This window comes from Haemaphysalis longicornis, unplaced genomic scaffold, assembly GCF_048455015.1.
Source record: "Haemaphysalis longicornis isolate Haplotype H1 unplaced genomic scaffold, Haemaphysalis longicornis Haplotype H1 scaffold_5, whole genome shotgun sequence".
NCBI lineage: Eukaryota > Metazoa > Arthropoda > Arachnida > Ixodida > Ixodidae > Haemaphysalis > Haemaphysalis longicornis.
Window position 1 is genome coordinate 41,085,642 of NW_027526385.1, and position 21,049 is coordinate 41,106,690.

General features: G+C 47.6%; 1 protein-coding gene and 1 long non-coding RNA gene across 2 annotated transcripts in view; both read left to right on the plus strand.

The window, feature by feature from the left end:
• LOC144138092 (4-pyridoxate dehydrogenase-like) overlaps positions 1 to 21,049 on the plus strand; it is a 236,464-nt gene that overhangs the window by 200,360 nt on the left and 15,055 nt on the right. Inside the window, exon 10 of the mRNA XM_077670184.1 lies at positions 15,431 to 15,650. Within this exon, the coding sequence (XP_077526310.1) occupies positions 15,431 to 15,650 (220 nt within the window). The remainder of the gene's footprint in view (positions 1 to 15,430; positions 15,651 to 21,049) is intronic.
• On the plus strand, positions 15,985 to 17,719 carry LOC144138093 (uncharacterized). The gene is made up of 2 exons (XR_013315817.1): positions 15,985 to 16,309; positions 17,278 to 17,719. It is a non-coding gene; the product is annotated as an uncharacterized LOC144138093 (long non-coding RNA).

Consider the following 21,049-nt stretch of genomic DNA (forward strand, 5'->3'; position numbering starts at 1 on the left):
CTTGGGGTGCGGCTTCATACGCTGAGCGAGAGTGAGCTCAATCTGAATAATATAATGATCACTACCAAGCGAATGGTCCGTGCAGTGCCAATTAACATTGGTGACGTGATGAGTGAAGGTGAGGTCAGGAGTGGAGTCGCGTTGGACGCTGTTTCCGACCCTGGTCGGGACGAGGGGATCCGTTTCTAGAGTGAGACGATGCGCTTGTACTTGATGCCACAAGAGGCGGCCTTTCTTGGTGCAGTGCGAGTATCCCCATGCAGTATGAGGCGCGTTGAAATCACCCACGATTAGGAGCATATGTTTTTGAGATTCTTTTTTAGCAAGGCAAAATAGGAGATTAAAATTGTGGCTGTGGGCCTTAGGATTGCTGTATACGTTCAGTATGTAAACTCTGGTTGCGGAACGCTTAGTGGGGTACAGAACAACAAAATCATGAGGGATATTAATACTCTCGAATTCAAGCCTTTCGGCTGGGATATTTCGTTGAATTAAAACTGCCGTTTTAGGGTCATGAGAGCTTTGAAAAGCTTTGTACCCGGGGAGTTTAACGTTCGTGCCGGTTTCCTGCAATGCTATGATGTCTGGGGGTTTCTCTAGCGTTTGGGAATGCATTTGCAAGGTACTGCGCTTTTGTTTATAGCCCCTGCAGTTCCACTACCAGACGCGTAGGGACTCTGTGGTGTTATTGAAGGGTCTCGTCATACTGCTGGGCGACAACGGGGGCATACGGAATTGCATTATTAACTCCAGTGACCATCCCGCGAATGTACGAGCGCATTTCTTCGATGTTCGCCTGCAGCGTCGAGAAGCTGGTCTGGAGGGTTTGACAGACATTGGTGTACTCAGTTTTTTGCTCGAGTAACGCCGCCCTGCAAGAATTCTCGATAGCTTCAAATCGAGCATCTATTTGCTTGTCTTGGCGAGGGATCGCAGGGGCGGAATGGGATTCTTCCGTTGTCGCCTTGCGTTTCGGCAGCGGTGGGTTACTGATTGAGGATTCAGCGGCGTTAGTGTCGAGCTTAAGTCGGAGGGATGCATTTTCTCGGCGAAGCGCCGCGTTTTCCTCGCGGAGTATGGTGATTTCTGCTCGTATGGCAGCAAGTTCCTTTAGTATATCGGTAGAGGGGGCAAGGGGCGGGAAGGCTGATTGTGACGAGCTCTGAGAGAGTGCGCTAGAGTAGCTCACCTTCTTGAGTTCTTTGTCGGAGTTCGCTTGCTCTGGTGGTGGCTGCTTCCGGACCTTGGAGCTCCGAGGCGGGCTGTAGGTCGAGTCCCGAACCTCTCGGGGTTGTGATCGAGGGGTGTCTGCGAGCCCCTCTTGTCGGGAGTTCGGAGGGGTAGCGGGTTTGCTGCTGCCGGTGGGTCCATGGCCCTGGTCTTTTGCTACCATCTGGGCGTAGGTTGGATTCCGTTTGCGCGGTTGGAAACGGCGAGGACAGTCTGCTGAGCCCGTCAGGTGCTGACCCTCACACACAATGCAGCGAGGGAAACACTCGTGGGGGTCTGGCGGGTTCACAGTACCGCACGTGGAACACCGGGTAGTTGACTGGGCACTGGGACACACATCCGGCCTGTGACCGGCTTGCCAGCAGAGGGAGCACGCTTCTGTTTTACGACGGAAGGGCTTGCATCGGTATACGGCAGAACGATAGCGGACCCAAAAAGGAACTTTCTGGCCATCAAACAAGATTTGCACGATGTTTGAAGTGTTTAGACGTTTAGCACTGAGGATCTTCAAGTCGGGGTTGTAGTTGTGGACACTGTCGAATATTTGATCGGGCGTGTCTTCTTCCGGAATGTTGAATATTACGCCTGTGACCGTGTTAGCAGGCGCTGAAACGTGGGCTGCTACTTCGTAGCGCTTCCCTTGGAGCGCAAGGAAATTAATTGCAGCGTACTTGTGGGCTCGTTCTTCCGAAGGTGTGCTTACCAGAACATAGTTCGATACGTGATGAATGCGGATTTGGTTCATGGGGTTTGGCGCAATACCCGCTTGATGCATCACGGTGTCGGCCAGAGTAACTTGGGAGACAGACTTGAGGTCGAGTCCGCCATGAGGGCGAAGAACGACCTTGATGTCAGTGCTTGGCAACGGAAGGGCAGGTGGTTGCCGGTGGAAGGGGCGTTGACTTTTTTTCCGATTCAGTGAGTCAGCAGGTTCGGCTGATCCAGTGATGGCGTGCAGAGCGGCTTGTCGTCGTCGAACGGCGGCCCATCCGGGTTCTTGCAATTCTTCAGGAGAAATTTCCTCTCCTTGAACGGCGTACTCCATGTCGGGGTATTATCCAGAGCGGTGCGCCAGAGCTGGCGCGCGGTCACGTTCAGTCTTGTAACCGGCGAGAGGAGCACGTGCTGGTCTGCCGCCAGCGGGTGATCGCCGGCGTGGCAAGCCTAGGTAGGCTTAGCCAAGTGTTCGGCGGGGGGAAACGTTCAACGATTGGTAACTGACCTTGCGGTGCGCCAAAACCGATGAAGGTAGTATCGCGAGGTTCCCTGGAACGTCGCGGATCCCGTGGCGCTGGTCAGGCCAGCGGTAGATGGTTTTAGCCGCTGAACAGAAGGGTCGAACACGGAGCCGATGTCACACGCGTATGCATCGCTTGGCCCCCTCTTCGCATTGGAAGAGTAACTTTGTTCTTAAGTGACGTGCATGCTCTCTTTTCTGGTTTTCCTTCTCAGCCGAAGTGAAGTTGTGCTGTCGCTTTCAAAACCTCCTTGTTTTAGTCGTCCATTGCTAGTAATACACGGCTAGTACCTAGAGTTAAGAGAAGTAACCGCCTACTCGGATTAAGAATTGAATTATCGTTGAAAGATTCACGGCGCTTTTTTTAGCACAACCCTTGCAGGTAGGGAGCTCTGCTTACTCCGGAAGTAACCGTAATTACTGAAATAATCTAGAAAGAAAAAAAAACAGTGATCGACACGACCACACCAAAGTGACTGGATTGACGAGAGATTACCAGCTACATTTTCGTTCAGCGTACCGCCCCCGCTGATGCTTGGCAGCATGATTATTAAGAATAAAAAAGAAGGCTCCTGCAGGAGCCTTCTCTGCATAATTGCCGTCTATTTTATTTCTGGCCTGCACGCCTTTAACAACGCTGAGTCTGTATTCAATTTCGCAGGTCCGGGCACCTTTAGCACAAATATTAGAAAAACCGCGTTTGCCGGTGCGGATGTTTCGGGGATCAAACCATTTCGGGCTCTCCGTTACCAAAGCGGGAATCGTAATCACTCACCTCGGATACCTCTCAGTTGAGAATGTAAAACGGCGGGTTTGTTTATCCTGGTTTTATTGTCTTATATAAGGTAACAAAAATAACGATGACTCGTCGAATTGGGCCTAACTGACAAAATTGGCATCGAATGAAATTATTGGGGCGCATAATTGTTCTCATGTGATTTTAATGAGAAAGCAGTAGGGCATACTTGCCAAGACTACCTTTGCACCATCTTCTCGTCTCTTCCTTTTGCATCTCCGTCTTCTGTTTCTCCTCGCTGCATCCTTTCCTTCCGGTGCTCCGGCCTTGCGACTCTATTCCCTTGGCCGAACACGCTCAGCAGGCACATAAAATGGCGGTGCATTCGACGTAGAAGCATTTAACATTGAACATTTGTTTATTTGCTCGTTCATTACATTCGCGGCAAACATGTAAAAACGAAGCATTAGAGAGTCTTGACTATCCCATTGGCCCCGTTGATCAGTGGCAGCAAGTGGCAACTTATACAATTGGTAGCGGAAGCCGTAAAACAGAAAGAAAAAGAATGTATACAAAGGATATCCTTTGACATAGGGCGAACTACTTATACAGTGAGGCTGCCGCCACTTCACTGTACTGCCTCTCACAAATCAGCGTTCTCGGTGGCTGGATTGGATAGGTCATGCCGACATGCCGTCACTTTGCATTTTCTCCCCAATGACAGCTCTGCCACGTGCCCTGTGACACATAGGGATACCTATCTATAGTCCGCTAGAAACGGGAGAAGCCAAAGCGTGGAGCGCGTGCCTCGCACTGCGGAGGCCCTGTTTATAGATCCACCCAAACCTACCTGCAGCAAAGTTTGCCTTGAAAGCGATTAACACATTTTGCTTCCAGAAACCTTCTCTGAGAAGCATTGCCTCAATGCGAGCTTTTTTTATGTTTTTCTTTTGTACCATCGCCCGGTCACGCTATCGCTGCCGCCTAATTTTCCCGTACACTCTAAGAAAAAAGGGTGTGGTAGTTTCTCCCTTAAGGGTGAAACAGGAATGTATCATATATTGCTCCCTAAGAGGTAGAAAGATTCTCCGTTTAAGAGGGAGGAGCGCGTTTCTACCCCTAGGAGTGGAGGAAGATTTCCCCCTTTCGTGAGCTAATGGAGGAGCGTTCCTCCCCTGGCATCGTCACCCAAGCAAGGCTTGTCATGCGGGAAAGGCCTAGCGAGCTGATCGGTTTGAGGATCGAGGAAGTACAAATAAGTAGGTTACCGTGGTTGTGTGCGCTTAAAATGCGCTAAAATAACCAAGAAATTACCTACCGAGCACCAGAACTGCGGTTAGCAAGCCATGTCGCCAATCGTATATGCGCGACTTGCATTCGTCTCGCTGCGCGCCCCACAAACGCATTCAGAGCGAACGCGCCGCCGTAAACACAGTAGAAGTCATACCGATTGCTTTCAAAATGCCGCGTTTATTTCCGAAAGGCTCGTAACCCCGCCGTTCACCTCAAATGAGATCACAAGCATCCAATGCGGCCGTTTCAGAACAACCAGTTGTTGTTATACGCCTTACCTTGCTACAACCGATGCATCAAAACGCGGATCGTCTGCAATCGTAAATCTCAGCGCTAAGGCAATGCAGGCAACACGAACAACGTATCCGTTGCTGTCGCATCCTCGACAATGCTCGCCCTCTAGCGCGCTTGAAGTAAAGCAATCGTAAACGTTTTAAAATGACCGATAGATGACGCAAAAAAAAGTAGGGGTGGGGATGGGCAGCCACTAAGTAACTCCATCAGTGGGCACTTACATCAAGCGTTTCCTTAGTTTCCTTTATGTATAACGTATACTATTATAGCCATCATCACGGAGGCCGCATGTGGGCGGACACATATTGGGAAGAAACATAGCACAACACAGCAACATACACTTCGTTCAAGGCACTGCCAACGCACAATACACGCAACACACAACGTCGCAAGCATAATACACGTATACACCACAACATATAGTACACTTTTCACATGTCCGCATGATCACAAGCCACAACTAATCATTGAAACGGCGACAAAGTATTTATAACCCTGAACGCCAAGAATGCAGGTAGGAACAGTGAGATCGTTGCTTGTTTCGATGACCCCACGGCAGTGCGTAAGCCTTAGGTGGGTTTTGTTATTTCATCAAATGTAACCCGTGCAATTGCAAACTTTTATTAATTTGAGGTTTTGTAAGAAGCAGTAAAATAGCTCAAAGAAGAAAAAAACGTTTCATGAAACAGTGTGGCAGGTATGTTTGGGTAATGAGACTCATTGCCTCGCCTTCGCTCTTTTAGCGTAAAGCGCACCACTGGTCTGGCAACCACTCAGCCAAGATGTTTCCGAATGGGGGCCTTTTGTTGTTGGTAACTGATGCGTCAATATGCTGCGGTCCGTGCTCGTTGACAAAAAAAGGGGCAGTTTGCTATCATCGCTGACCTCTTTTACCCTTGGGCGTCAGTATAAAAAGTCCACAAATGCAGTGGTAACGTTGAACAGGGCGCAAGCGAGTCGCCCACAGCAAGCATGCAGCGGTGCCCACAGAATGTGCTTCAAACACACGGCTGGCGAGCCGTGCGTTAGCGTGGCGGGCACAAGGTAATAATAAAGAGAAAGACAGCGAGAAAACATGCGAGCAGCACACCGTAGGGGAGGTGTTTCTCATAGTCGTCGTATGCGCCCGATCGGCAAAAGCCACAGTGCAACGATGAACGGTTTCGTTTTCGGCGTCGGCGCCGACCGCAGATTGCAGACGACAGGGGAGAATATTTCCTCCCCCGTTTCGGTGTTTCGTAGAGGCCGTACAGAGGGCGCTACGTGTAATTAGCTAAAGGGAGAATCTTGCTGGTCCGGGGGAGAAAAGCCTCGATTTCCTCCCTTTTTCTACCCTTTTTCTGACGCTTTCAAATTAAAGCACGTTCTTTCTCAGCCCGAGAAGCTTGCTGGCATGATCACACACCACACGTACACACGGGGACTTGTGAAACCAATTGCGAGACGTATTCTACTCTTGAGAAGCCTGACGGACAGTTTCTTTCAATAGATAGACATGCATCACTGAGGCCCACGCCGAAAAACTATTTAGAATGGAATGGCGCATTATAGATGCAATGAATTCCCATTTTTATCTATGCTACACGGCCATTTGAAAGCTTTTCCGAAGGCCTTTTAATCAATTGTCTACATCCAGTCCCTCGCTGTAAATTTTGTAGCACACTTGTATGGGAGCGTTCAACTGTCAATTGAAAGTTGCTGTTTCCGAAATCGAATCCAAATTTGCCGAAAGTTGCCGTTGCCGATGAAAGTTTATTTACTACCAAAGTTTATTACTGAAAGTTTCTTACTAAAAGCTTATTTACTAAAATATTATTACTAACTTGCCCACTTACTCTTACGCTTCTTTTCTTAGTAGCTAAGAACATTTTCTTTCAGATTTCATACCGACATTTTTTAAAGGAGAGGTAAGGTGGTATACTGTTTCCAATATTGGCGACGGCGAATGTATTACAACATTGGAGTCTACTTTTTTCCCGCGTGTCCTCGAGAAATTTACAAACGCAAAAACAGTCACGAGGTCGCAGTTGTCTCTGAAATTTACAAAAAATTAATATTTAAAAAAATGGTGTTGCTATTTGTAAACGGACTGCTTCATCTTCGGGCTCCCTTCCCGGTTAATAGTTAGTGGTATCCTTCCATGCACACTCCTCTCATAATAAATCCGTTACCTTCAGACAGCAACTACAACCCTTTTCTAATGTGATTCTATCCTCAACGTTTAGCCAGTTATTTCGCCGCGCCTTGCCGTTACAGGGTTTGCGAGCCCACACTGGCATCGACATTTCTGCCCTTCGTAATTGTAATCAGAATACATATTTTTGCGTCACCGCGTCCGGTAAAGTCGTCAGTCAGAGACGCTGGCTTCCCATTTTATACCTGAAGAAAATCTGTGGGACTCCGTCTGGTTGTAATACTTAAGAATTGCTCAAGCATTGCTTCATTCGGTCGGCGTAAACGCGTTGTCGAACCGAAAACCTGTAAGTGGCTGCCGAATTCTCTTTGGCTACGAAAGCGGCTATGCGCCGCCCTGCTGTACCTATTGACTGCGGTGAGTCATGCGGCTGGAAATGGGGATATGCATGGACTTCCGTACTGCTCGCACAAAGGTGGGAGGCGCGTATCAACGACCGAATGTTATGCGTAGCGATGCGGTTTGAATGCTGACGTCGTCAACAGGTGATATCAGTTCATTTTAAAGTTTATTAGAGTCTACTTGAGAGTCGCTTTGTGACGTTCAAGTAGAGACAAGTGGAGGGAACGAAGAAGCAATTAGAGGTTCCGAGAGAGGGTAGGACTCAAGGGTTGAGCAAAGCCACCTGGAAGAGAACCCAACTCCACCTAGCGAAAACCTTTCTAGGTGACGTTGGGTTGAGGGTAAAGGGGGTGATGTGAAAGGGACAGAAAGAGGAGCAGGGTGTCGACCCAAACCTTTGAAATAAACCGAAGAATGCCTTTTGGACCGTCGTTTTCTTTTGTACAGTAACCGTTTGGTTTCTGGGTGTCCATCCAACCGTATGCATTGTGATAGCGTGCAATTTCGCCTTTAAACTGAGGATGGCAGAGGGAGTGAAAGGTTGGGAGGTATTGCAGAACGGGAGGCTAGGCGAAGAGGCCTAATAAAACGTTCTATTTGTACGGGACTATGGGAATACAAAGATTTTACTTTTCCTGACTTATCGCCGGCATACAAGCAGGGATATTTGTTCGCAACACATGATAATGGGGTACAGTATTGCGTTAAAATATTTCGTTAAAAATCGTCGCACCTATTTCTTCACGATTTTTGCGAACTATATGTTCACGGACTTTAAAATGTCAACCACCATTTCAAGTTATCGAACCTCGAACAATGTTCTTTTTTAGATTATTCCCTCCCTTCCTTCGTGTGCCTCCCCTTACCCAACAGGGAATTCACGCCCCCTCGGATAATAAAGGCATTCTTCCTCCTCCGACACCGATATTACCTTTGTACAAGCGCCAAAAGCGCCCAATCATGGTCAGTCTGAATTCAGGGTATATGGAATGTACAGAAAACATACGAAAAACAAATGGTACCGTATTTCGCAAATTAACTAAGATACAAACACGAAAACTGCATCAGTTGTACAAATCATTTGACCCTTTTCTCTTTGGGAAGATTATCGGAATGAGGTAGGCTTGGGTACGTAATACTTCCTATGAATTTCATATACCCATAATTCTGTATACGGAACGTTTCACTAGGTAGGAGCGGAGAGGGAGAGCGCCAATGTGACGTTCAAACCAAGAAATGTGGATTATGGGGTGGAGTTGGAGGGCCAGTGAAGGAATTAAGTCTGTCAACACAGATCAATAGCACGACTGGAAGAATTTCAATGGCGTCAGATTGGAGGCTACTGAAGATGGATTGGGGCAGGAATTCAGGTAAACAATTTAAAAGTACCGCATCAAGGCACTGAAAAATTTCGTAAACCACCATTTCTTCTTATGATCTCAAATCCGTGGGCATGACTTCTCACTCAGCGATGTATAGCAGGTATAGCGTCGAGTTTGGCGTCGCTTCTTTTGTGGTGCTAAATGAATGAAGTCGCGAAACACTCATTACGACCATAGGTCGGCGTACTCACTCGTGAGTACACTCATTTGTACTCACTTGTACTCAAACTCACCAGTGAGTACACTCATTTGTACTCACTTGTACTCAAACTCACCAGTGAGTACGATGATGAGTAGTAGACGCAGAAAAAAAAGTGAGTACGATGACGGGTGAGTACAGGGGTAAGTCCACCACTCGTGAGTACAGTACTCATGAGTACACTACTCATAAGTATGAGTACTCATGAGTACAGTATTCATGAGTATGATTACTCGTGAGTTTGAGTACTAATGAGTATGAGTACTCGTGAGTACACGGTACTCGTGAGTACCCAGTACTCATGAGTACACAGTACTCATGAGTACTTTACTCATGAGTACAGTACTCGTGAATACTGGTTTTGCGAGTGCCTGCACTCTTGAGTATATGTACTCGTGAGTACAGTAGTGCAAACAAGTTTTATAGTGAGCTCGAGTCCGGACGCGCGTGTACGAGTCGCAAACACCAGTGCCACTGTGCAGCTTAACTGTCAAGGATGGTAAAATTAGACAACGAAAACTGCACCTCCCTCCTTTCCCGGTCCCTGTTTGGCGCTGTAAGCATTTCTTAGCGGTCGCTCGCAAAGGGGTCACGGTGAAGAGGGAAAAACGAGGGGGTGAAGGCCCGACGGGTAACGCGGCCGCAGTTGCTCTGCTCCTATGGCACTTGTTCACTGCCGCAGTTTTTTTGTTGACGCGGCCTGTGAACCTCGTGGCGGCTTCATTGCGCTTGATCCCTTCCAGTCGTTTTAGGGGAGAGGCAGTGGAGGCTGCTAACAATGAACGCACTGAAGTCCCTCTTTTTCGGTTTTCGGAAGTTTCCGTAGACGCATGTCACGCTGTGTAGTTTCGTGAGCCGAACCGCTTATTTCAACAGTCGCGATTAATTTACGTAACTGGCGTCAAACCGACTGCGTGGTTTGTAACGTTTGTCTCACCAAAATTGTCCGCACCATTCCGCTGTGCGCATTCAAGCGACAATTTGGCTGATGTACGTGCGCCCATATGGTTTTATTAGGTTCCCGTTTTGAAACATTGTGCTCAGGTTTGCTAGTAATATGGTCTGGTGTAGTGCCATTTACAAGTGAGAATACAGCCCCACCGTGTAATCACGGCGGTGGAATTTGCCCTAGCAATAGAAATAAAATATCCGGGTACACCTAAGTACGTTTGTGAGTTGTGAATCGGACATCATATTATCCAGTTCAACGCGTGCGACGCTTTGTTTATCCTCGCATATTTTGTCGAAGAGCTCTGGCATCTTGCTGCTGGAGAAGGGTTTTGTTTTCGAATGGCTTTACTTTCGAATGGCAACCCCATTCGCCGCTTCTCGTTTATGCCACCGTGTAATGAGGGCGCTGACGATGACGGTGAATTTCGCTGGTTGTTATTCCCCTACCTTCAATACTGTTTACAGGCGGGGCGACCATCCCTCGCTAGCAACTACTGCCGAGTTTAAGCTCGCACTGTGGGAGGCCTTGTTAAGAAATCGTTTTGAAATGATGAACCCCAACGCCAGACGCCGGGATTGTCGCTTAAGCTCGCGTCTTGGAACGTCTCGTAAAACATGTGGACTGTACATAACGACGCCACCGCACTTTTTGATCGATTGCTGTCAGCTTCATCCGCGCTGCTCGAAATAAGAGCTGCAGATTTCAACTGTGTAACCAACCCACCAACACGGCAATACAGTGACGTCAGTGCAAGCTATCATACCTCCGAAAAACGCGTCTGCAAACTTTGTTCTAGAGTACACGAAGCACGGCAGAGCAGTTCGACACTGCTGTAACGGCTTCCAAGCACCGGCAGCAACTGGATGCCCTGCGGCCCTCGACTGCGAGCGATACCCTCGCAACACCGCCCCCCCCACCCCGAACACACACACACACTGTTGGGACTGGGCCATTCCAGCTCAGTCACCACTGTTGCGACGTTTCCCTGCTCAGTCCACCATCGACACGGCGCAGAGCAGAACGATGAAGTTTTCGAGCCGACGGTGACTTTAAGCTGCGTTTATATGCAATATATACAAACGTAGCAAGAGCGTTACATGGCTCGCACAAAGGCGATAGCACTTCTCAACTCAGTGCCTCCGATGATATGCCGCCGCGCAGCCGCTGCTTCAGGGCGGGTTTTTTACCCCCGGGGTTCCACCACAGCCGCGTGCAGATCGAATCTTTCCAATCAGGACTATCACTGGCCAAAGTTTGAAGGCGAATTGATTGCGTCAGCCGAGCCACGACAGGAAAGGGAAGGCGACTCAGCGGCGCCGTCTCCATTCATAGCCATTCATATGCATCCTTCTCAGAGAAGGATGCATATGAATGCCACTAGCCATTCATATGCATCCTTCTCAGAGAAATGCAAAAGTCTTGTTTCGAAACCAGTGAATTTCATGTATGCTGCGTGCTTGGCAAGGTTGACAGCCCTTCCACGCCTTTGTTGAACAGGATGGTATACTTCACTGTTAATGCGAAAGCGTCAAACGGCCCAAAGTCTGCGTTGGAGTCAGAAAGCTTCAAACGGCTCCTTACACACGAGTGTGGGAATCGTTTTATAGTCGAAGGTGGTCCGTGGCGCGAGCTTTAACTCTGCAGTAGCAAAATGGGGTCGTCCGCTGCAGTACAGCGTATATAAACTGAAGAAGCAGAAGAACGCACCCAAACTACCCAACAGATGGGAAGCGAAATTCACGATTGTCGTCAACTTTTTTATTGCACGGCGGGGAGAACTAGGAGCGGCACAGTGCGTAGAAGACAGATCAAAACAATTCAAAAGCATTAAGGCAGAGGTAGATCGCAAAGCAGAGAGTTTCAAGCGGCAAGACGAAAAAAGCCTGCCTACAACTCAAGGCGGACGAAAGGCGCCTCAGGCACTAAAATTGGCATTATATGGCATTACTAGCGTTAGTATCCGGCGGTGCCCTGGTGGGCCATTATATTAAGGACAGCAATGGGTATAACACAAGTTAGTTTATTTGTTAGTCGTAATATTAGTCTACTTCAGTGGGAAGTGGTACACACTCAGGAGCGCCTGCCTGCTGTTAGTACATGGGCTCTAACTGCAGGCGCGTCGGGGTAATGTGAAACGACTGTCACTCGTGTTTTATTCCAACTCTCGCTAAACAAATTGCACCAAGAAGGTGCGCTCGAGCGAGTGAGTCAGTGAGTGAAAAAAGCTTTATTGTGCCGGCGAAGTGGGAGTGGTTCCCAATTTCAGAAAGCCAAGGGATGAGCGGGCAGCCATTGCTCTGGAAGAAGTACTGTCTGGACATCCAGATCGCTGCTAGTCACCAGGTTCTTTCACAGCTCAAGGGTGGGAAAAGTGGATGGAAGAAGGAGGAGCTTGGTTTGCTTGCACTCTTATAATGATATGAGGAAGAGTGCCAAGTTGTAAACGCAACTTGAATTCGGCAGGAGATTGCGCTGGGAACACACGATGGAGTTCGGCTGGGTGAGGGGTATTCTTCCTCGTAGGAAGTGCTATCTCAGAAGATATGAACGGTGCTCATCGGTACAGTTTTATCATAAGTAACATGGCAGGAGGGAGGAAAAACTTTTATTGTTGCCCGGTAAGGGGTTGGGAGTAGGAGAGGTGGGAGTCTCCGCTCATTCCCCCTCAGCCATCAGCCAGAAGTCCTTGGTCCCTGGCGGCGGCTTCGGCCATCCGGACTACTTGTTGCCGGATGTCAGCTTCCGAGCTGAGCAAGGCTGCCTCCCACTGCTCGGGTCTGTTTATAATGAGTGTTCTCTGATCACTTTTATCTATTTTGGAGCAGGACCAGATGATGTGTTCTAAATCCGCTCTCTGCTTGCAGTGTTTGCACTTGTCGTCTTGTATGCCTGGGTAGTAATAACATGGGCTCCCTACGGAAGGCGGGGGGTTGCACGAAGTCTTAACAAATGCCGAGGGCTAATCTCTGTGCTTTTTACTGGTACATCTCCTCTTTCACATTTATGATATATGACACCAGCTCCTACGGGAGACGCGTAGTTGCCGAAGGTGTCAAAAGATGGCGACCGCTAAGCGAACGCGGGAAAACTCAAGTGAATTTACGTCCAATGGGATGCAGATTGAAAAATCCCGCTGGCCTTCGTATCCACACGTTACGGCAAAATCCTGAAATTGGTTTTTGGGCAATTAAATGGGCAGCATTTTCAGGGCAAAACGAATGGGAGATATCAACTGGCTGTGTGGTGATTTGAGAATGTGTAAAAACACAGTGTTTTCCTGAAATCCTGCTTACCTCTATTGGGAGGGTGTCATTGAGAAATGTTGTAGAACAGTGTTTAAATGCCTGAGTAAGTTGCCTATCTCAACAAAAACCAATTCGATATCTCAAATGGCGGGCGGTAAAAAAATGAATGTCTCAAAAACTATTTTACCCCTTTTCCCATTCCCCATGGTTGAATTTTTAAAATTTTCAGAAATATTGACCTCCAACACCGTAATCACAATGTGCCCTTGAAATCTGTAGCCGTTTGAAAGAGGAGTCTGGCTAGACGTGCACGTAACCTGTTCAGCCTTTTTGGCTCGTTAGGCGTGTCATTTGTAAAAAAGAATTTGGCCCTTTTATAGGCGTCGCAGGGCGAAATTCTTAAAAATGGTTCTGTGCATTTCTATGAGTAACATATGCTAGCAAAAATCAGTTGGCTAACTGAATCGGTGAAAGATTTTTTTGAGAATCTTTAGGAACACCATTTTATTTTCGGAATGCGGAATCACCTCGCTAGTGTAGGTTAGGGCGAAATCCGAAAATTACTTTTTAGATATTCTTAAGGGCTACATATATCATCAAAAAGTGCTTCGATATATGAATTGGTGACCGAGAAAATTAAAAATTCGGGAAACCACAATTTCGCTCTTTTCCGCGGTTAGGAGTGCAATTTCTGAAAAAAACCGCCTTAGTGAGCGCCTACTCAATGACGCAAATAAACTCGCGAAATTTCAAGTCTCTAGATCTAACAGTTTTGGCTGGGCGTTGATGAGTCAGTCAGTCAGTCGGGCATTTCGTTTTATAGGTATAGATAATGATTTCGCATTCACAATCCACCAGAAGCGGATTTTTTTTTTATTAAAGTCAACCTCATCAGATTTTGTACCGCTGAGCATGTTTTGTAGTTCATGCATGCGTGTATTCAAATACGGACTCACTGTTAAAACTTCTTTCGGCATTCGTTCTTTGACAGCTTTCTGATTGTCGATGTTTACAGTACAACTCTCCCAACGTTGTCATCCCGCAGGTCCAAAGGCCTTAACTGCTCACTGAACTGAAGGGACTCGCTGCCCGCCATCCACCTTCTGCGTATTGAATTATACCCACCTCCCCTATTTGCTTGCAGAAGTGATACATTATGCGTCATGCAGCTAAGGTTTTTCTTAATTTATACTTCCAGCTGCATAGGAGCTTGTTGCAGTACCACTTGTTGTGGAAAGTGACTATTCCTTCTCCGTGCGGCGATTGAAAATTAGCAGTATTCACTGCTGTATGTATGTTCATTTGTATAGTTCTTGTATGCTATCACAAACGCTGCGGAAACTTTTATCACAGATATAGCAGTGCGCGTAATTGACGAACTTGGAAACACAAGAGGAACACAGTTACATGTAGCAGAAGATTATCCGACACAGCGAATGCCGAAATAAACTGCGAAAACAAAACAACCTTCTATCGTGGACCTATTGGGTCCGGCTTCGTCAGGAAAGAAACGTATTCTAGAAAAAATGATTTGTCAGTAAAAGCGCAGCTGAAAATACTTCTATGTACAAAGAATATACACCAATATCCGCCGCCTTGAGACACTACGGTAACATTTTTCATAATTACCATTAGGTTCAGCAAATTGTTCAGTGGTATTTATATTCATGTACAACTACAACGAGCAAAGACGCAACTTTTGTCGCTAAGGTTGTGTGGATGCTTTGGTCACTGCGCGCTTACGAGTTAATGTTTTCGTAGATTCCCACTTAAGGGCATCGCCATTACAGGTGGGAAGTGCTGTCGCTCCCTTTATTACAGAAAAAGAATGAGGGTACGGTAATTAAATCATGAATCCATGTGTACAAACGCCCTCTTACATTCGCACGCAAGCCAAACGTCACGAAACACCAGGGTTCCTATGCGACAGAGGTGGAAGAGCAAAAGCTATGTAAATACAGGTACGAAATATTGGCAGGTGTAGCTATCGGTAAAAGGGGAGTAGCTAAGTTAGAATCACCAACTGTGCCGCTTGAAGGAAGGGAAACACCATAAGCCCTTCGGATGAAGGGCCTATCCAATCTTTCATGGGGAAGAGGTGGTCCCCCCTCCCTCCCCCCCCCCTGTACCTCTCTCCAAAATCAACAATGACGTGTCATTCACTTTTCACAATAATATGGAGCAAATCACACGCCATATTCAGATTTTTTACCTGTGCGCGTGATTTTGTGTACTGGAATGTACCATCACCACTGATTATACTCTAAGCTGATTGCCAATTTGTTGGAAAGTAGAACTTACCCTGAATGTTTTTTTTTTCTTTTAGGTATCCAGAACATGAGAAGAGTTTTTGAGACAGAGGCCATGAAAGGAATTGGCGGTGAAGTGTATAACGTTCCATTCCCGCGTTGCAAAGAGTACGAAGATATTTGGAGTTACAATTATCTAAAGTGTTTTCTTCAAAATGCGGGCTTCGCTGGCATGCATGTGTGCTGCACTTGTGCTATGGGAAACAATACGATGTCCGTGGTCGACGAACGGCTCAGGTACGAGTACACATCCTTCTATTGCCCTTGGCTGGTAACAATGTCCATTCATAAACAGGCGAGTGCAAAGTAAGAGAAGGAATTGTCACAATTAGCAAGTCAAAAGCTCAGAGTGTGCCTATATTGATATGATGTTAAGTTATTAAGAAGCTTATTCGCTCGTAAAATGGCTGACTGTTAAGCAGAAAGCATTCTAACACATTATTTAGAGACAAAAGCGTACGACAACTTCGGTAAATAGGTGTTTCAGCGCGTTAATTACCTAAATTTTGTGAGATGGAAAATATGACCGCCGTGAAATTAGTTTTTACACTGCGATAGACCCTATGCGAAATTGCTTGGTGATCTAGCAACACTGATGTAAACGAGACCGTCGGCCATATTGGTACGGGCGCCGATCGGGAAGTCTCGTATTGTTTACTGTGGAAGAGCAGGTGACGGTAACGCGGTATGGCTCAAACTGGACGGCGTTTTCCGGCTCCCGACCGCGGATTGTGGACGAAGGACTTGTCTGCGCTGCCGACTGTGTCCGAAGACTCGTACTACTCGGGGTGCCGTGCCAAAGACCCATCCGAGCGGCAGCGGAGCAGGGCATGCCGCCTAGCCACCGAGGCGCATTGCTCGCCTTCATCGGTGCGGACAAACACGTGCGACTCGCAGTAAGTAAATCCTTCTTTGTTTTTTACTTGACGCGAGTTAACCGGTATGAGCATTTGTATGGCACTTTGTTCACCGTTGTTTACCATGCAAATGCGCAGCGGCGACCCTGTTGCAGTAACTCTGAAAGAGGAAAGCGACAATCGCCAGACCATACCGCTAGCGGGTGGATTAAGTATTTTCAAATGCTGTACATCGAATTTACGGGATGATTTTTGGCGAAGATGTTAACGGAAAGGTTGCGGCCGTTTTCCGTGACGGTCGTCCGCCCGCGCGTTTGCCGCAAAGCAATCGTGCTTTGCGGCGAAGTCAACTACAAAAGCGCACATATGCCTTGAATTTTCTTTTTTTGTGTGTTTTCATTATTTATTGCGCATGTTCTGCGCAAAAATCTGTTTGTGTGTCTTTCTTCTCCTTTTTTGGCGGTGGGGTGGTTGTGTTTGTTTTAAAGCGCATGTTTTTGGTGTGCACGAATAGATAATACATAAAACCTCGTTAGCTCACTGAACAAGTTAGCTCACTGAACTGAACTCACTGAACAAGATTTTTTTTAATTCGATGGGTCATCGGTATAGCCCGAATGTTTACCTGTTTATCTCGAAAGATTCTGGAAGTGAGTTCCAGATAATCATATTATTGCTTGCTTAAGTTATGACGAACACGATTATGCGGGTACTGGTATCATTACCCACGCTGAGGTTTTTAAATGTTAAACTTCCTTCTCTTGAAAAATGCATTAACAAAGCATGCAGAGATACTTGCACGCTCGAACTTGACAAACAATTTTGACATCATTGCTGTTTCAGGTGTAGATTATTGCCCTTGCAACAAGGTTAAGGAAGACACAAAATCTGGTCATTTTGAGTCTGTTCCTTGCGGCCACTTCTTTCTGCTCTTTACCATAAACTGTAGCGGACTAGTCCTGTTCTTCACTGAGTGTTATTTACTTATACTCTCTCTGTTCTTGCAGGTTGGGCCTCATCCATGTGCTCAGCAGCTGCTTTCGCTCCCAGAAGAAAAGTGGCCGGCCCTAAGTTGTGTGCCTCACCTTTGAGACGGACAGTGGGGCGATTGGGGAGGCAGCGTGCGATTGCCCGGCGGGTTGCAGTGTAGCATGGAGTCACATCCTGGCTGCTGTGCACCTACTCGCCCTCTTGCTAGCCGAAGGTTTTAAGAGGCGCCACCAAAGCTTGCGTGCACTGAGCTGCCACAACAGTGGGGACGTCCGAGACAGCAGGGCATCAAGCCAGCGAGTGTCCAAAACATTGACTGGAGAAGCCCGCGATAAAATGGCCCCTCCCTTCCCTCGCCAATGCGTCTGTTCGATGCACGTCGAGTACAGGAAGTGCCGTGCAGGCGCTTGGGAGAAAACTTGGTAGCCTTGGGAATGAGTTTTTTGCCTTGTGCTGGCCTCCCGCTCCTCCTCCTCCTCCTCCTCCCCCCCCCCCCCCCCGCCAGTGACAGAAACAAGGACTGGCACGGCACCTGAAGGGTCACCTATGAGCTACCAGCAAGCATTCAGGAGCACGCAGCAGAGGCTGGGCAACGTCGCGTTTACTAGACCGCGACATGCAGGGGTGCGCGAATGCTTCTTTTTGTTCCATTTATATCCACAGTTTGCTATACTGCACGCGCTATAAATCAGCGAAGTAGTTTAATTTACTGGGATTTTCACTGTGGATACAAAAAACGCAAAAGCTCTCAAGCTGATGCGCGGCAGCCTGATGCAACTGTGGCCGTTTTCTTTTTGAATAAAACTTAAAAATTGTCTCAGCTACCTACATCAATGGACACTATCATTACGTCGGAGGCATGCATGCAGCGAGTGACAAACTAGAGGAGTTAGTGTGTATTTTAGTCGCAAAATATTCGACAGTAAATACATCGTTGCTGGAATGACAATGGGCACCAAGTTAACTTGACGTAACAACAAACCTTTCAGCCCGGAAAATCGGGAACTGGCAAGTGCAAAAGCTCGAATTTTCCACCGTTAGATCATCATAAAACAGCGTTCGCCACTTCTGCAACGACACACGGCTAAATGCAACGTAAAGAAACCAACAACACACTCCCATACCGTGCGCGCCCGCCACAGAGGAAATTTTCGACGGCGTAGTGCGGCAAGAAAAGTTTGTTTACAGCCCTAGGTAAGATAAAGGCTCGTGTAGGGGCTAAGCGGTACCATTTAACAATGAAATGAAGCGGGCGCAGAGCCACAGGGACGAGTAAAGAAACAGCCTAATTTTGGCAACGTGTGGTACTGTTTTCCCGGTCGAGCGCCGCTGTCAGTCGCGTGAATAGGCGGCACACGCTCAGGCTTCATTTAGAATACAAAGGCTGGACAAGAGAACTCCAACGCAGCTGTATTTTTCATACGGACAGCGACTACGGAACCCCGCGCTTAGCGAACCAACGACAAATATTCGCTCCAAGCGCACCGCGCCCAGCGTGTCACAAAGGTTGCTCGCGCCGGCACAGTTCGCGTCACAAAGTTCGTTCAAAAGCGTGGAACTTCACGTACCTTTTCTCCATTTGAACCGGTAATTCTGCATTGCGTGCTCTGCGGCACGAAGCAATGCTCCGGCATTGTAGTCCATCACCAAGAGCGGTCAATGCCCGGCGCCTTCTATGTTTCGCTAATTGGTTTCGGTTTCAAACGACCGTACCAAAATGGCGGACCTAGTTACCGGAGTCGACGTGAGATGGCGGGGCGCATTTTGCATAGGGTCTATTGGGTGATCAATTGGCGCCATTTCTTGATTTCGCGTCATTTATTCGCAAAACACCCCATTGCGACTTGTTTAGACGAGCTATGTGTAGACGAGCTATGTGTAGACGAGCTACACATACAAAGGTGGTTAAAACAATTCCGTAGCCCTCCACTAGTACGCGCCTCACCTTAGCTTCGGCGTGTTAAACAGCCACTTTAAGACACACGCTTTAAGGGCCCCGTTCCCCGAAAAAGCATCGTTGTGGTTGCAGTTGTTGTTCAAACAAGAAACTCAAGCTCCAAGTCCGTACACATCACTTCAGCGCCCCAAACACTGAGTTTTTGTTGTGCTCAAAGTGTACAGAAACCACGAAGACGCTCTGCTCAAAGCACCTTCCCGATGCGATTAGCACACATTTGACCGACCGGCGAACGACGCCTTCCCTGGTAGGAAGACGTTACACTTCACCGAAACTGTTGTCATCGCCTCTTGTATTTTTTTCAATACCAAACGCATCGTCCGCTTCACAACAGGGGTGAGTGGGAACCTGTTTCGGCCACATGTCGTAAGGTAGGGCCGCGAGGTAAACCGGGATCACCCAACCATAACACAATTCAAGAGCCGCTTGTGCCTGGTTGCCAAAGCAGCTGATGTTTCAAGCGATAATAATTAGCAGAGTAGTGTACAGCCTACCCTTCCACATTATAAAGGCTAACCACCTCAATAAGATCAATGTGACAATTAGAACAGCCTATAAAACAGCACTCGGCCTCCCCATCTACACAGCTAATCAAAATCTGTACGATCTCGGAGTGTGCAACACTTTCGAATAAAGAAGATGCAGTGCTCGCAAACCAAAAAGAAGGACAACTCAAAACTCGCACAGGCCGAGCAATCCTATCCAGCATTGGCCCTCCGGCAGAAAAAGAATTCTTGAATAGAACGATAGAACTATCAGCAGACCAAATGAAGGGAATAAAAACCCTACCTATACCCAAACACATGGACAAAACCTTCAACAAGGAAAGAAGAATAGCAAGAACAAATTTTCTGAGAAGAAAGTTCGGAAATCATGTAAACACTGTCTACACTGACGCAAGTAAGGGGACACACGGCTCTTCCATTGCAGCAGTTGTCGACTTCAAAGGCTCCCCCATAGAGTACGCCACCCTTAGAAAACAGGACACTGATGAAGCCGAAGCCAGTGCTGTTCTGATGCCTATCAGATGTGGAGAAGCAAATGACAGGAGCTTAAACATCATCGCGGACTCGAGAAGATCCATAAAAACCATCACTACCGGAGTAATACTCATTGGCTCTAAACATATCATCCCAAGGGAGCTGAACCGTCTAAACAACATTACTTGGTGCCCTGCGCACGACAGCTTGGAAGGAAACGAGAGCACTGACTCGTTTGCGAGAATTCTTACGAACCGCAGCGACGAGGACCACTACTACGCCCTTCCACCATACGAATACCACGGAGAACCTCCTAAAAGAAAAAGACTTGAAAGGAGAACGCTACCTGCTCCTCACATGGCACTAAACGTCCACGATGCACAAACACTGAGAAGCATACAACACATTCCCACACAAATCAAGGCTGGTGTTTATGTTCCCTGACAGACTTAGTGAGGACTGTTATCAATGCAATAAAAAGCCACCCTTTTCCGCACCATATGGAATTGCCCAGTTATATGGCAAACAGAGAATACACCTCATTCACTAGAAACGTGGCAGGCGACTCTGGCCAGCGAGGCCTTGGAAGACCAGCGCCAGCTGATCGATCGACAGGGCCAGGGCCGGGGCACAAGCTTCTGGGGCCCTGGAAAGAGGACTCCACCCAAGTTTCTCCATTGAATTCCTTCCCCAACTTCAATAAAGTTTTACTGAACTGAACTGCGATCGTCAAAGTTGCGGCGCCCCCGCACGGGGCACCTTGAGTAATCTTGGTGACGGTAAGTCGCGACACCGCGTACCCCGAGCCCCCCATACTTAAGCTGTCACCTACCGTGGCTAGAATTTGAAAGG